This window comes from Heteronotia binoei, unplaced genomic scaffold, assembly GCF_032191835.1.
Source record: "Heteronotia binoei isolate CCM8104 ecotype False Entrance Well unplaced genomic scaffold, APGP_CSIRO_Hbin_v1 ptg000055l___fragment_3, whole genome shotgun sequence".
Classification (NCBI taxonomy): Eukaryota; Metazoa; Chordata; class Lepidosauria; order Squamata; family Gekkonidae; genus Heteronotia; species Heteronotia binoei.
This window is the reverse complement of record NW_026799985.1, coordinates 359,227-375,669: the sequence shown is the minus strand read 5'-3', so window position 1 is coordinate 375,669 and position 16,443 is coordinate 359,227. Positions and strand designations below refer to the sequence as shown.

Genomic DNA, 16,443 nt, shown 5'->3' with positions numbered 1-16,443 from the left:
TTATTTTTGTTAATAAACAATAACATTTCACAATTATCTATTGTTAACTACAATAACATAACATCTTAAGGATGCATATAATATGGTGTTTATAGTATTAAATTATATATTGTATTATTATCATTTACCATAAATTTAAAGCTTCTATAACATTAGGTGTCTCAATGTCTTCTTGTAGAAATTCTAAGATTGGAAACCATATTGCTACTAAATCAGAAGGAATATCAGGATTTCTCATTGGTTTTGTAATATCATTTAATTTTGCCATAATATACAAATTCCAATTTTTACTAGGGATTTAAAGTTGGAGTCTTATCAATTTTCCATTTGCTGGCTACTGTCTATCTAGCTGCAAACAAAAGTATGGTAATTCTTTCATGTACTACTTTGGGGGCTTTAATTTCTGGTCTAAAATTTAATAGTAATGATTCCAGAATCAGATTAATTTGTTGTTTTGTTAATGTATAAATTTCTTTTACCCAAAAGCGTTGAATTTTTGGACATTCAATCCAACAGTGGATATATGTACCAATTTGTTTACAGTCCCTCCAGCAATATGGAATCTGATGGGATTTTAGAGGAAATATGCACATAAAAGAAAAGAAAAATGGTAGAAAAGAAATTTCTTACCAACACAGGCACCATTAGGTGAAAGTTTGAAACCTGTAGCACACTCACAGCGGTAACTACCAGGACTGTTAATACAATCTGCATTTCGTTGGCAGAGATTGTCACCATTGCTGCATTCATCAATATCTGTAATGTTAACAACTATTGGTCAAATGCTGACTGTTAATATAGGCTTTTGTTATCTTTACTATGCAATAGAAGGATGATGGGTTTAATTCAAGTGAAGCATCTTAAAATTCCACTGAAACTTTAATTATATTAAACTAGGAATAAGGCCCATTGTGAGGAAAAATACAACAAGCTGTAGATTAGAAAGAGGCTCTGGGCAAAGACTCTTGCTATCTTTCCAACCACCCACTCAAGTGAAGGTATTAATTCCCCTCCACACTTGGTGTTTTCCCACACTCGCCCCCAAGCACTTCTTCATCTCAACCACCCTCACACCCCTGGCACTCCACTTCTTCCCCACCCATGACATTCACTCACCCCCTCCCCTTGCTGTCTTTCTACCCACCCCAATCCTTGGCCTTCACTCACCCAGCATCTTTGCTGCCTTTCCACCTGCTCTGCAGTTGAAACAGATGCCAGCTCCCCCCCCCCCCCAATGTGTGTGTGTGTCCCCATGTCTGTGTGGTGGCTCAAAGCCCTGAGACAGGCCCAGAATGGAGACAAGGAAGAATAATTATGGGGGGCACAGGTGGGCATGACGACAGTCACACAGACGCTAAAGCTCAGCATTCCTTTTGTTTGCAATGCATTGTTGTTGCCTTTTCCTATCGTATTCAGCCTTGTGGAATTTAGCATCATCTTGAGTGTGTGGTGTGATCTGGTTTTTTTGGCTTGGCCTTGTTGTGTTATGGTATGCCATAGAGTATGCACCTCAAGGTGGCCATTTTCTGTAGGGGAATTAATCTGACTTCAGCTTTCCATCTCCTCCCCCCTCCCTGCAGCCTCTATCTACAGTCTTTCTCCACAGCGGGGACCAAAACAGGAGGGAAGCAACCTCAGCAGAGTATAATGACACAGAGCCATTTTCTCCAGGGAAGCTTATCTCTGCTGTCTGGAGAGCCCCTGTAATTCTGAGTGATCTCCAGTCCTCACCTGGAGATTGGCAACAGTGGTTCCCCAGGAGGAAATGACTGGTTTGGAGGGTGGTGTCTATGGCATTGTACCTGTCTGAGGTCCTATCCCTCTTTAAACCCCATCTTCTCCAGGCTCCACTTCTCAAATCTCCAGGAATTTCCCAACCTGGAGTTGGCAATTCTATCTCCTTCCCAGCCAACCATCAACCTACCTTTATCTGCCCCTCTGATTTCAGCTTTCCATCTCCTCCCCAATCCCTTCAGCCTCTACTTAGGAACAGTTTAGTCCTTCTCTGCAGTGGGGACCAAAGGAGCTTACATCATTCTCTCCCTATTTTGATCTGCACAACAACCCTGTGAGATAGGTTAGGCTAAAAGTCTGTGAGTGGTCTGAAATCACCCAGCCACTTTCCACAGGAAGAACTTGGGTCTGGCAGACCCTGCTCTGAAGTGCTAATTGTTATACCACACTGGCTGTCATGGGAGCTGCTACTGAACAGTAGCAAGCAGCCAGGTCTATTGTAGCCAAACTCCAGGTGAAGCCTGAAGATCTCCTGGTATCACAACTGAACTCTCTCCCCCTGAAGGAAATAATGGCTTTGGATGGAGGACTTTAGGGCAGCGTATTTAGCTGAGGCCTCTCTCCTCCCCAAATTCTGGCTTCTGTAGACTCTACCACAAAACCTCCAGGAATTTCCCACCAACCTGGAACTGGCAACCCTGGTCAGGACTGGTCTCAGTGAGTTCTCCCTTAAGGGTCAAAATAGGCCTGAAAAGGGCCTCCTCCTTCTGCCTTTTACTGACAGAACCAAGTTTAGTTGCCTTTTACTGACAGAACCAAGCTTGATTGCCTAGCATTAGCCACTGCCTAGCAGCTTCCCCAATGGTCTGATCTCCGTCTGTCCTAGGGCATGACTGAGGGGAGAAGGGAGGGAGGGAATGACAGGAAAGAGATGGTTGCTGTGGCCTTTAAGGAAATGTTCCTGGCAGGGCCAGGCCTTGCCATCTAGTCACATTTTGAGGATAAGGCCTGCCCACCTGTTTACCTGAGTAGCCATCTGCCCTGGTGGTTTGCAGAAGGAAAGTAGGCAGCACCACCCCTTTTGTTCCCTGTCTCTTTGTCTCCCTGCCACTGCTGCCTACTTTCTCTTCCAAATGCCACAGAGAGTGTGTAGGAACCAGGGGGTGGGAGAGAGGAGCGGACTCAATCAATGGAACACAACAGAATTGAATGGTGGTTGATGAGCCTATGGCTGATGTGGTGAGTTGTGACCAGTAAGTTTGGGCTTTTATATTATAAGGAAATAATAAGATGAACTTAATGAAATTGATAAGAAGTAGATTCTAGAATACACAACAGGGGGTACTTTTTCATACAACATAAAATTAATTTATTGAATTTGGTAATGGGCTTAAAGGTTTAAAAGGGACTGGACAAATTTACAGTGGACCGATTTATCAGTGGCTATTAGATACCATGCCTTTATAGCAGAGACAAAACATAATCACTGGATGCCTAGGCAGATTGCAGTAGCAGCCTTTGTCTACAGCTCTCTTCTCCATAACGATTACCATTGCTGGAAAAGCAACCATGCAAAACCCCCACCCTGGCATGCACTGCTGCTGCTACTGTAATAAGTGAGCAAGTTAGTAAGAAGAGTTGCATGAGTGGATGCATTGGAACCCCGTGGAGTACTAAAATGATCTTTAGGGGTATGTGAACCCAATCTGAAAAAACTGTGGCATAGTATCAAAGTGGGGTTATGTACAGTTGCAGAGAAGACTTGTTCTAAGAACCTGCTTGTAAGGTTATTTCTGAAACAACTGTCTTTTACATCACCTTCACAAACCAAGAGCAGATCATTGTAGCTGAATCCTGTGGGACATTCACAACGGAAGCTGCCAATTTGGTTGATGCAAACACCATTTGCGCAAATTCCTGGGATTTCTTTGCATTCATCAATATCTGAAAAATGAATAATCATTAGCCAAATGCAGCTTGATCAGGCTTCCAACAAAACTCACGTTTTCCCTAATCTTACAATATGGAAAAGAATGCAGTACTAAATTTTAATTTATGGATTTATATACAGTAACATGGACATAACAGTCAATGATGCAGAGAAATTATAAATATATCCTTATGTAGTTATTTTTGAAAATCTATCCAGTTTTTCTATTGAACATGAAAGTACTGAAGAAAAAAGCTGATATGCAAACAACACTGAGAACTCTACTGGGAGTAAACTTCATTAAATAGATTTGAATAGGATTATGAAAAACAAGTGGCAAAGGTGGCCAGGGGTGCCTTTCACAGCTGTGGCCCTTCCTGGGCAGAAAAGATCTTGCCATTGGGGTGCTTGCCTAGTAACTCCAAGATTAGGATACTGCAATGCACCATATATGGGGCTGCCTTTGAAGACTGTCCACAAACTACAGTTGGTACAGAATCCTATGGTTAGAGTGTTGACTGGAGTGGGTGGTAGAGACCATATCTCTCAAGTCTTTTTCTACCTACATTGGCTTCCAATTTGCCTCCAGGCTCAATTCAAAATGCTGTGATTGATATTTAAAATCCTATGCAGCTTAGGACATACATACTTTAAAGACCACCTTCTCTATATGAACCTACTCACTCACTACAATCATTCTTGTGTTATGTCTGACACAGGGCAGCCACCCAAGACCCAATCTGCATAATCCATAATGTGTAAAAAGGCCTTCAGACTCTGTTGTCTCCTTGATGAGATACTTTTCCACATACATAGGGATTTTGAGATGGAGGCAGTTTTGTAAACAAGGGCTCAATAAATACATTGTGAGTTGATAGTCCCATGGGGGAGCTCACCCTTGTATACACCTAAACATCTGCATGAACGCTGGATATAAATGAAATACAAAGAAACTATTTTCTCCCAAGATTCCTATAAACATATGCATAATGTAATAACTCTAATTATAACTTATAAAAGTTAACCTACCAACAGCTTTGCCTGTGTGAATGTCAAAGGTGAAGCCAGGAATATTTCCACATAGTGACTTGAAATCAACTTCAAATAAAGAAAAACAAAAAATGTTAAATAATTTTCATATCTTTCCCAGTAATTCCTTTAAAAATGCCCTTCATTTTTAATACTACGAACAGCTATGCTTTGTTTCACTTGTTACTTCCTTGTTTGGGAAATAAAAGGAATTCATCAGGGTGACTCATGGCTTTACTATCTGACACTTTTGGCACTTTCACATAACTGGATCATGCAAGTTGAGCTCAAAATCTAACTAAAATGTGTGTGTACATTCCTAATTATTATTAGTGAAAAGAAGCAAACAATATTACCAAAAGAAGCAAAAAATATCACTTGATTTTCTAATTTGGAAAGTGTTTTGTTTTGTTTTTAAATGTAATTCTGAATGTATAGCTTAGGAACCTGAACAGAAGAGGTCTAGGACTGCCAAACTCCCACTGGGGTTGGGGGATTCCCCAGTTTGGAGGAGCCCAACCTGCTGGCACAGAGCAGGCTGCTGTGGGATCCCTGACCCCAAACAGCCCCATTGCCATGTGACGTGCCCCACATGATGATGTCACCCAGAAGTGACGTAATCACACCAGGCACGTCATGCTGTGGAAGCTCTAGGATTCACATTAAAACTCTATGGTACCATAGAGTTATACTGTGAATCCTACAGTGTCTGCCGGCGTGACGTGCCTGGCGCGATGACATTACTTCCAGGTGACATCATCGCTTTGCACACACTTAGTGAGTGAGGGGAAAGAGTCCCTTGCCAGAGCAGCAGAGGAACTTGGCAACCCTAAAGAGGCCTCTTTTATTGATTAAGAAGGGGGGCTACCCCTGCTCGCTCCACTCACCACCACCCTCCAGCTCTCTGGGGCCATGCTATCAGATGGTAGTGTGAATATTGAATGAGCAGTTTTGCCATTTGCCAAAAGAGCTATAGCACTCCCAAATGAAGCAAGAGTAAGAGCATTTTTCATCATCATCTTCCTTTATTGGCATAAAAGAAATCAGTTATACAGAGTAAAAGGATTAACCAGTTATACAGAATAAAAATTACCCACAAAAAATACAAAAGATATAGTTAAAATTTAGAAACATCGTTACCAGTTAAAACTATGGTTACAAAATCCTTTGGCGTATCATGGCGTCCAGAAAAATGAACTTGGTTACTATTTCAGTGTCTTTCAGGGAAAAACCGTTCATTTTAGTTGGTGAGCTGTAGGCAAAATAAGATCTACAACAAATGTCATACTCTGCCTTTCTACCCAACAGGCACCGAAAGTGGCATACATCATTCTTCTGACCTCCATTTCATTCTCACAACCAGGGGTCATTTTGTAGAAAAATAGGTGGTGGAGCTCATCCAGAGATTGTTATGCAGCTGCACATACCATTCAATGGACAAGGAGGTGGAACTCTCAGAAGGAGGAGGAGGAACTCTCAGAAAGGTTCAGGAGCTGTGCTCCTGTGAGCTCCCACTGAATCTGAGGCCTGCTCACAACAATCCTGTAAGGTAGGTCTGTCTGAGAGAGTGTGACTGGCTCAGTCAGCCAGGAACCTTTCCTGGAAGGTTCCCTTGACTATCCTGAAGTTAGTGGCCTATTTTGAGACTCCTAGCTTCATTTTCATTTTCTGTTATGCGTGGTTAGACAGATAGATTCTTTCATTATCATAGGAGACACACTGGCTCACAGCACTACCGTAGAACGTTCTCAGACTGTTTTGGATTCTATATATATCTAACACAGAGGTGTCAAAGTCATTTGTTATGAGGGCCAGATCTGACATAAATGAGACCTTGTTGGGCCGGGCCATGTCAGGTTGGGCCAAGCCATGCCAGGCCGGGCTATGTGTGTACCTATTTAAGATTAGGTAGCAGAGATATAAATTTTATAAAGAACACAGACAAACACAAATATATATTTTTAAAAACTTAAAACATGCTTAAAATGTTAGCACTCATTGGTCTTAAGGATGCTTTATTTGTATTTCTCCCATGAGATCCAGGGAACGGGGCAAAGGAAGCTCTGGCTCTTTCCTTTCTTCCCCAGGGGACTGGGGGTGGAGCCTCAGCCAATAGAAGGAAGAGAGGCTTGGCTCAGTAGCTCTGCCGTGTAATTGAGAGAGTGTGGCAAAGCAAGCTTCCTCCTCATGGGAGGAGCCTCAGCCAATGGAAAAACAGAGGTTTTGCTCTGTAGCTCCTGTGTGATTGATTAAGCCTTGCAAAGCAAGCTGTTATGCAGAAGGAAGCAAGATACAGGGAGAAGGAAGCAGATGACAGCCAGTTGCTCGGGGGCCTGATAGGAGCCCTCTGAGGGCCTGATTCACACCCCTGATCTAACATCTTTAAAGAACAACTGATATTTGTAACCATTAGAACACAATATACTTTATTGGCAGGTACATCACAAGAGAGAGATGATGGGTCCGGGTCCCCTCTTATATACATTACCCGGAACAACCCTCTTTCTCGTCAGGTCCAATCCTGACCAGTTAAACCTCCCACCACTGATCATCAAAGGCGGCTGCGTTCGTCCCTTCCAGTTTCCACCCACAGGTGCGCTGTGCTAAACTTTCCGGGGACGAAACGCAAGACACAACACTCCTCTCCCCCTAGTTCAAGATACATAGTCTTTCAAATAAGTGGGTGGCCGCCGCTCCCTGTGCGATTGCCGAGGTTCTATCTGGGGAGCAGGAGCTGTGGCCATGGGGTCTGTCGCCACTGGTTCCTTGGTAAGGGGCAATAACGACAGAGCACTGTCCAGAGCCTGCGGAGGTATCTCCCCCGCTGAAGAGGGCTGTTCCATCTGCAAGGCCAGTGCTGGCAGGGTTGCTTTTTTGTGGCAATATCGTGCTCTCACCGTTCCCTCCTCCCCCGGGCCCTGCCGGTTCTTCTGTCAGGATGAGGTGGCTCAATTGGTCTATGTGTCTGTGAAGGAGCTGCCCCCCCCTCCGCTGAGACCTCGTATGAGTGGGACAGGGTGACCCATACCACCTGAGCTGGTATCCATTCTGGCCTGCTTGCAAAGTTCTTCGCATAGACTGGATCCCCCGGAAAAAAACCCCTTGTGGCCTCCGGGGTCTCGAGAGAGCAGCGGAGGTCCAGGGCTCAGTCGGGGTGCAACCTGTCTAGCCTGGTAGTTAACCTCCTGCCCATGAGCAGCTTGGCGGGGCTTATGCCAGTGGCCGGGTTGGGGGTGATCCTTTTCCCAAATAGGAAGGTGGACAGGCAGTGATCCCAATCCCCTTGAACTATGCAACCCAGGGCCTTCTTGGTGGTTTGGACCATGCACTTCGCTTGGCCATTGGTGGCCAGGTGAAAGGGAGCGGACCATATGTGGCAGACAAGGTACCTATTCAGGAATTCCTGGAACTCCCGAGCCTGCTTTTCCCCCCATACCAATGGGGCCCCCTTATCGAGGAGTCTATGGAGGGGTTCAGCAAGGGCATCTTTGTGAGGCAAGAAGGAATGATAAATGTTTGGGAGCCCCAAAAAGCTTTGAAGCTCCGCCTTGCATGTGGGCAGCAGAGCTTGCACTATTCTCACGGCATCCACCGCAAATCCCAGGAACTCCACCTTTGGCACCCCAAGCGAGCACTTCTGCTTCATCTTGAGACCCGCATTTGTTGTGAGCCGCCCTGAGCCTGCTCCGGCGGGGAGGGCGGGATATAAATAAAATTGTTATGTTATGTTATGAAAATGGTGGAGAACCTCTCGAAGGTGGCGGCTGAACTCGTCGGCATCAGGTGCTGCTATCAGAATGTTATCGAAAATGGTTGTACTCCAGGAATCCCTTTGAGGACAGAATCCATTAGACTTTGAAAAATTTCCGGAACCACGATTACCCCAAATTGCAGCCTCTGTACCTTGAAAGCACCCCTGTGCATAACTATGGTCTGGGCCTCAGCCGTTGATGCATTCACCAGGAGCTGTTGGTATGCTTGGGCCAGGTCCAGCTATCTGAAAATCTGAGCTGGCCAGGGAAGCGAGGACATGGCTGGCCACTGGGACGGGGTATGGGTCGTCCTGGAGTGCTTTGTTAATTGTGCATTTGTAGTCAGCGCAAATGTGCACGTCCTCGTTCGGTTTAATGAGGGTGACTATGGGAGTTTCCCAGGCCACATGGGAGACGGGCTCTAGCATTCCTTGGGCCATGAGGCGGTCCAGTTTGGCCTCTATTTAGGATTGAGCATGAATGGAACCCGCCGAGCCTTCAGCCTTATGGGCCTTACCATGGGGTCAAGCTGCAGCGCTATCAGTGGCCCCTTGTAATTTCCCAGAGCTCCATCGAAAACTTCTGGAAACTCCTGGCACACCTGGTCAAAATTGTGTGTCTGTATCTGGTCCACCTCTATAATTTTGATGCCCAGGAGGTTAAACCTAGCCAACCCCAGTAGGGTGGTAAGCTGGCGCTTCACTACCAGTATGTCTAGGGCCCCCTTGAAGGTTCTGAACTCTACCCTGACTCTGGCCCACTCCATGATCTGAACTGGGTTTTTCTGAAAGTCCCGCAATATGAACTCTACGGGCCACAAGTGCAGCCAGTCGTGGGGGCAGAGTTTCCTGAGGTTCTCCTCCAAAATTATGGAGATGGAGAAATCCAAGTCCATTTCCATCAGGCAGGGCTTCCCCATCGATCAAGAATGATACCTTGACCTTGTCCGGGGTGTCTAGGGGCAAGTTTAATACCTGGATGCTAGCTGAGGCGGTCATGTGTGTGTCCGTCGAGATGTGATGTGTGGACTGGCGCCTCCTGTTGGTTCTGGCCCTGCAAGCCCAGGCAATGTGGCTCACCTTTCCGCAGCTTCTTCAATCAGCGTTACGGTAGGGGCAGTCACGGCGCTCGTGTGGATCCCCACAATTGGCGCACTTTGTGCTGGCTGGATTCTCCGCGGCTCGAAGTCGGGTGGATGGTTTCAGCTGCTGCCTCTGGTCCCCTCTTATATACATTACCCGGAACAACCATCTTGGACCAGTTAAACTTCCTGCCACTGATCATCATAGGTGGCTGCGTTCGTCCCTTCCGGTTTCCGTCCGCAGGTGTGCTGTGCTATACTTTCTGGGGACGAAGTGCAAGACACAACACCTTCCAAAGCACAAAGTGTGTGTGGGGTATGTGTGTGTGTATAGGTTTCAGTGATTATGTTGCTCAGGATGTTTTGGCTCCCTTTATGTTTGGCTCCCTTGACTATCCTGAAGTCAGTGGCCTATTTTGAGACTCCTAGCTTCATTTTCATTTTCTGTTATGCGTGCAACAGGTGGTTAGACAGATAGATTCTTGAACTAATTTGTTATGAGGGCTGGATCTGACATAAATGAGACCTTGTTGGGCCAGGCCATGTCGGGTTGGGTCAAGCCATGCCAGGCTGGGCCATGTGTGTACCTATTTAAGATTACGTAGCAGAGATATAAATTTTATAAAGAACACAGACAAACACAAATATATATTTTTAAAAACTTAAAACATGCTTAAAATGTTAGCACTCATTGGTCTTAAGGATGCTTTCTTTGTATTTCTCCCATGGGATGCAGGGAACTGGGCAAAGGAAGCTCTGGCTCTTTCCTTCCTTCCCCAGGGGACTAGGGGTGGAGCCTCAGCCAATAGAGGGAAGAGAGGCTTGGCTCAGTAGCTCTGCTGTGTAATTGAGAGAGCGTGGCAAAGCAAGCTATTCCTCCCCCCTGAGGAGCCTCAGCCAATGGAAAAAATAGAGGTTTTGCTCTGTAGCTCCTGTGTGATTGATCAAGCCTTGCAAAGCAAGCTAAATAAGAACATAAGAGAAGCCATGTTGGATCAGGCCAATGGCCAATCCAGTCCAAAACTCTGTATCACACAGTGGCCAATACACACACACACACACACACACACACACACACTGTGGCTAAATAAGAACATAAGAGAAGCCATGTTGGATCAGGCCAATGGCCCATCCACTATGCAGAAGGAAGCATAGTTGCTCGGAGGCCTGATAGGAGCCCTCTGAGAGCCTGATTCAGCCCCCAAACTGCATGTTTGATACCCCTGATCTAACAACTTTAAAGAACAACTGATATTTGTAAGTACAATAAATCCCTGAAAACTTTTCCATTCGTTATTTTCTTTAATTGTTGGTATATTTTGAGAGAATATGTTCCTTCAGTTCAAAGTCAGAAAATAAGGCTTAGGAAACCAAATTTGTAGTACTATTTGCTGAATCCAGGAACAAAACTTACTGTATATTGATTTTATTCAGTTGTTGACTACATCCCTTTTCTCATATAGCTGGGCTTCTGGTGAGAAGTTATGAAGACAGAGAATGCAGGAACTGAATCTAAGATTTGCTGAGACAAGCAAGTATTCACTAATGACCTATTAACAAAATCCTGGTTTCACAAGATAACCATTCATAAGATAGACAATAATTTCCAGTTGTGTCTCTTTTAAAGGTGTGCATTCATGTCTACCCAAACTGAAAATATACCTGAAAAATACCAATATGATGTTTTTGGGTATATTTCAGCTTCCCAAATGTATCTGAGTTTTTCTGGGGAAAAAAAAAATCCCTGAAAAAATCCTGGATATATTTGGGAATTAGCTGCAGAACTAGGCTGCCCAGTTCAGCCCGAGATCAGCTCCTGAGTGGGCTCTGTTAGACAGTCCTGTTTAAACTGTGAGTTCTTCTCACAGGATTGGCTGCTTGGTGAACTTTTGGGGGCAGTCCAGTTTAAAGACATCGCCCAAAAAAGCCCTAGGTGATCTGCCTCCCAGCTGTTTTTAGTGGCTTGGCTGCCTTTTTCTTTCTGCTTTTTAGCTCAGGTCTATTGGACCCCAAAAATTTGGGATTTCTGAAAAATCCCAGATTCTAATACTTTACCAGCATTGGGATCTGGGTTTTTTTTTTTTTTTGAGAACCCCAATTTTTTCCAGGTCCAATAGACCTGAACCAAAAAATAACAAGAAAAGATATGCACACCTCTAGTCTCTTCAACAGAGGGTTTTGATACACAATTCTTGAATATATTCCAACTAAGGTTATATACAGCAAGCTGAGTTAACAGCAGTTTTTACCTGTCCCTGGAGTTGGACACGGTTCACATGGCTTATTCCAAGCTTTCCCAACATTATAGGTGCAGCAACACATCCTCTTGGTTACATTAAAGGGCAGCTCATTATCACAAGATGTTCCATTATAGCTTCTGTAGCAAAAGCTCTTTCTCATATCTACATGCACAGAAAGGTCACATGTACCTCTTACAATCGTTCAAACCATACACTTATTTCCCTGTATATCCCATGCCCTCAATTAATGTCTCAATCAAGTTTCCTGTTTAGTGGAGTAGAAAACACTTCAGTGAGATATATTTTTTATAATTTATCCAAGGGAATTGGGGCAAAAGCTAAACAGGTAGCAAATTCAAGCATTTTTAGACCTCTGATAGGGATGCCAGCCTTCAAGATGGACCTGGGCGACTCCTGGAATTAGAACTCATCTCCAGACAACAGAGATCAGCTTCCCTGGAGGCTTTGGAGGGTGGACTCTATGACACTGTACCCCAATGAGGTTCCTGCCCTCTCCAGGCTCCATCCCAAATATCCAGGACTTTTGCAATCTGGATCTGGCAGCCCTAACCTATGATAAGATTATGATGTCATGAAAGGCTCACCAGAAGGGGGGGAACTAGTTCATTGTTAGGTTTGTTGAATTACTCCAAGAACAATGGATCACAGAAAATTATGAATGAACTAATACAACCTGTTATTAGTTGTAGTGTCATTGATTATTTAAAGCTTTACGAGGTGGTATAATTAGAGAAACTGAGGTGGAAGAAAAATGTTATCATAAATACATACAGAGGTGAAGCAGCAATCTATATGTGTGATTATATGAAGATATGGCTTAAATCTTGGTTCATATTATTTTGTAAAACACTAAAACTGAATACAACAAAAACTATTTGAAACAAAATTCAACTTATTTGATAAAGATACATTTATGTTTAATTCAATTTATACCCCGTTCTCCCCGCTGATAACGTATAATGTTATACGTGTAACATTAGTTTAGGTGAAAGATATGTTACACTTGGTCATCACATTAAAAATGCTGCCTGATTATGAGCCTGGTGGCAGTAGTTGCCAAGGCACTTCTTGTGGGGGACAAATATAAGCATAATCTGTTCATCTGAGGATTTGTAGGTAGCTTGCTGAGGACTATACTATCCTCATTAAATGGAAGAAATGTGAAGGCTGACGTACCCATACAATTGTGTCCTCCATTCACCTGCATGTATTCTGGAGGGCAAATACAGGTGTAATTTCCTAAGGTGTTGTAGCATGTCCCAGGGCCACAGACACCAGGATGCACAACACACTCATCAATATCTAGAAATATGAAATAACAAGAGTTTAGAAACAAAAAACAAGCAAGCACAAATTAAACTACACCAGAATTCCTCAACTGAAGAGAAAGAAGGGAATAACATTATTTAAGATTTGATTCTGATGAAACTTTCAGGTTTCCTAAGGATCATTTAATAATTATATCAATTAAAATGTAGTCATATGTTCATGCATCTCCCAATGAGACAATCCCATTATACAGTGAAAATAAGAACTGGAAAACTTTTGAATCTTTCTTAATTTATTGTGTGTATAAAAAGGCAAAGGTAGTCCCTGTGCAAGCACCAGTCATTTCCGACTCTGGGGTGATGTCGCATCACGACGTTTTCATGGCAGACTTTTTACGGGGTGGTTATATGCGTATGTTGGATAGATAGATAGATAGATAGATAGATAGATAGATAGATAGATAGATAGATAGATAGATAGATAGATAGATAGATAGATAGATAGATAGATGTGTGTATGTGTATGTATATGTGTGTGTGTATGTGTTTATGTATATGCATATATATAATTCCTAAACACATTTATTGTAAATCAGTGAGACTTATTTCTAAAACTATGTGTTTGGGGACCGAATGTAAGGGACAGAGGATCTTTTCATTTACAGTGCTCTATAGTTTAATTGGACAATTTGGTACAGTTCTCACAGTTTAGAATTTACAATATGACATTCACTTTCTGCATAATATTCTGAACAGGAATAGAAAAAAAAGGTCTGCAGGGCAAAACATTGTTTTGAGAAAGGAAGTGTCTCCTGCCAGGGAAGAGGAAGTGGGAGAATTTTTACCTTCACAAATACGAGTTTCTTCACTGAGATAGTACCCATGGGGACATTCACACTGAAAACTGCCAAAAGTATTGATACAGTTTCCACCTTGGCAGAGACCAGGCAACTCTTGGCATTCATCAATGTCTGAAAAGAACGAGAAGGTCATGTTTTTTGCTGACAGGAGTTAAAACGAAATGCTAAGGGAATTAAATTGAATAAAATCAACTTTTGCTTTATTGGTTCTAAGTCTACACACCATCATAAAATATAGCTTGATGCTGCCATATTAAGTATTTTCAACTGCCTCTGATTTCAACAAGAACAAGTCATATATTCTCAATAATCAGGTTCCACCCCTCCCCCCTCCACTGTCTAAGGCATATTCTCCCATGATCCTGCCTTGTAGCTTTTTCAGTGTCTGTCCTATGCCTCTGGAACAGCCTCCCAGAAGAGGTCAGAGGGGCTCAAACCCTCCTGGCATTCTGGTGAGGCTGCAAAACAGACCTGTTCTGTAGTTTGGGGGACAGCATGAGCCTAGATGAAGGTGGAATACCCGACTAGTTGGCACATAACTTATTTTTGTTTTTAATGTGTTGTTCAAAGATGTGCATTAGGTGCTTCTGTCCCAAATATATCCATAAAAAATACATAACCATTTATATATTGGATATATCTACATGTTCAGAGCAATATTCTTAACATACTGGCAATCACATCCCAAAGATTTCTGGAAATATTCAGGAATATCTGGGGTTAGCATTTTCAGGCTCACAGGCCTGTTTTTTATTTGATTTATTAAATTTGTATCCCACTCTCCTGTGTCTAGGTTCAGATCAGGTAACATCATGATAAAACATTCTAATACATAGTGCAATAAATGCAATGAATACCTAACAATATGCAATAAAATACATTGTATTATAAACTAACAATATAATTAAAAGGTGGCATAAACTGCCTGGTTTAAAAGGGAAGGGAGAAAAAGGGGAGAGAGGAAGGCCACCTGAAGATTGAACCCATGGCTGTCCTCAAGCATAGGCCTGGCAGAAATGGTTCCCTTTTAACTTTTTAACGGGTTTCCTGGGAAATGACAGGGAGGTGAGAAGGAGGTAGACATCCCAGGTAATGAGATCAGATGTTAAGGGGAGCACCAGAACTGTCTACCCAATCAGTATGAGATTTTTTGTAACACTGTGTGCTTCTGCTATTCCACTATCTGCCTGAGAAGACCTCCTTCTTGTTCTTGTCTGGACATCTTTGACTCATTTGACCACAGTGAACCTTGTTTTAAAATATTATCTCAAGTTTTCCTGTGGCACTGTAGTTGGAGGAGAAGCTTTTGTTTTCTTTCTTGTTCTTAAAATAGTTATCCTTGGTTTTGCTTTGTGCTGTTCTTAAAAGGCTTTAAAAGGTTCATTTTGCTTGGTTGGGTTCTCTTCTTTCACCTCATTGTATTATTTTTAACTGCTTTGCAATTTATGTTTATTTACAGATTGTGTAAACAGATTGTGGATTAGTGGGAAAAGAGGTTGTGGGTTAGTTAGTGAGAAGAGTTTAGCAGAAAGAGAAGTAGGTAAGGATATGGAGATCTGAATCACTGAAAACTAATTTCCACACATTGTTCCATTATTCAAATGACCAGGTTGACAAAAGACATTTATTTCTGTCAATTTATATTCCATGCTCCCTGCAAGCAGATTCTGGGTGGATCACAAGAAGGTTCTAAAACACATCAATACATTAATAAATAATTAAAACAGTTTAAAACCACATTAAAAACAGGTTGCATTATGGGTTTCAAAGCTTGTGCCGTTGGGTCTCTGAGATCTGGCAAGCTTCAGCAGGGGAGGCCAGGTTTTTACTGACCAGCCACCTCAGCCAAAGGTCTGGTGGAACAGCATGTATTACTATATTTCTATGGACCTGCATGCATAGTTTTTTCAACAGAACTTGCTGATTAACAGCATCAGTCTAATCTGATGCAGCTTCCCCAGGAGGTCAGTGTCAGGCTCTGTTCATTTACAATACTGCTGAACGCTGTTACTAACCATATTGATCAATGCCTAGAAACGCTCACTAACACAGGGACCGGGATAGTAAAGAGGGAGGGGGGAAAAGTAGAGAGTAGCTTCCCAGGAATATCAAAGTTTGCCAAGGTCTCTTTGAAGTAGACAGTATGTGCCAGATTCTCCCCTCCTCCTCTGAGGCAGCAAGGACATTGCCTCCGGGAAATGTAACCACCAACTGAAAAGAAAAGGGGGGAGCGTTGGGAAAACTCTCACATGCAAAAGTAACCTTTTGTTTTGGGAAATGAGGGGTAGAAGCAATTGCTTTGATGTAGAATGTTAAATGCTAGTGATTTGAACTGATCTCCATCAGTTCCAATGCCTGCCAAGCCTGAAGTAACTCTGAAGTATCCAATTAATGCAACTTTGTTTCAAAATACCAAGTCTGCTTACTTGTGAGCTTCAATGAACCCCCGCCTGACATTTTGGAACTGATCCCCTACGAAGGTTTATCAGCGTGGGTAACTTTGTAGTGGATGGCTGAAAAAGCACCCA

The 16,443-nt window shown here is 43.0% G+C and overlaps 1 protein-coding gene across 1 annotated transcript in view; it reads right to left on the bottom strand.

Annotated features, from left to right (window-relative positions):
* The window catches only part of FBN2 (fibrillin 2), a 363,281-nt gene that overhangs the window by 58,862 nt on the left and 287,976 nt on the right, over positions 1 to 16,443 (bottom strand). Inside the window, exons 39-44 of the mRNA XM_060263402.1 lie at positions 13,901 to 14,026; positions 12,964 to 13,089; positions 11,776 to 11,928; positions 4,694 to 4,762; positions 3,553 to 3,678; positions 631 to 756 (exon numbers count right to left, since the gene is read on the bottom strand). Of these exons, the coding sequence (XP_060119385.1) occupies positions 631 to 756; positions 3,553 to 3,678; positions 4,694 to 4,762; positions 11,776 to 11,928; positions 12,964 to 13,089; positions 13,901 to 14,026 (726 nt within the window). The remainder of the gene's footprint in view (positions 1 to 630; positions 757 to 3,552; positions 3,679 to 4,693; positions 4,763 to 11,775; positions 11,929 to 12,963; positions 13,090 to 13,900; positions 14,027 to 16,443) is intronic.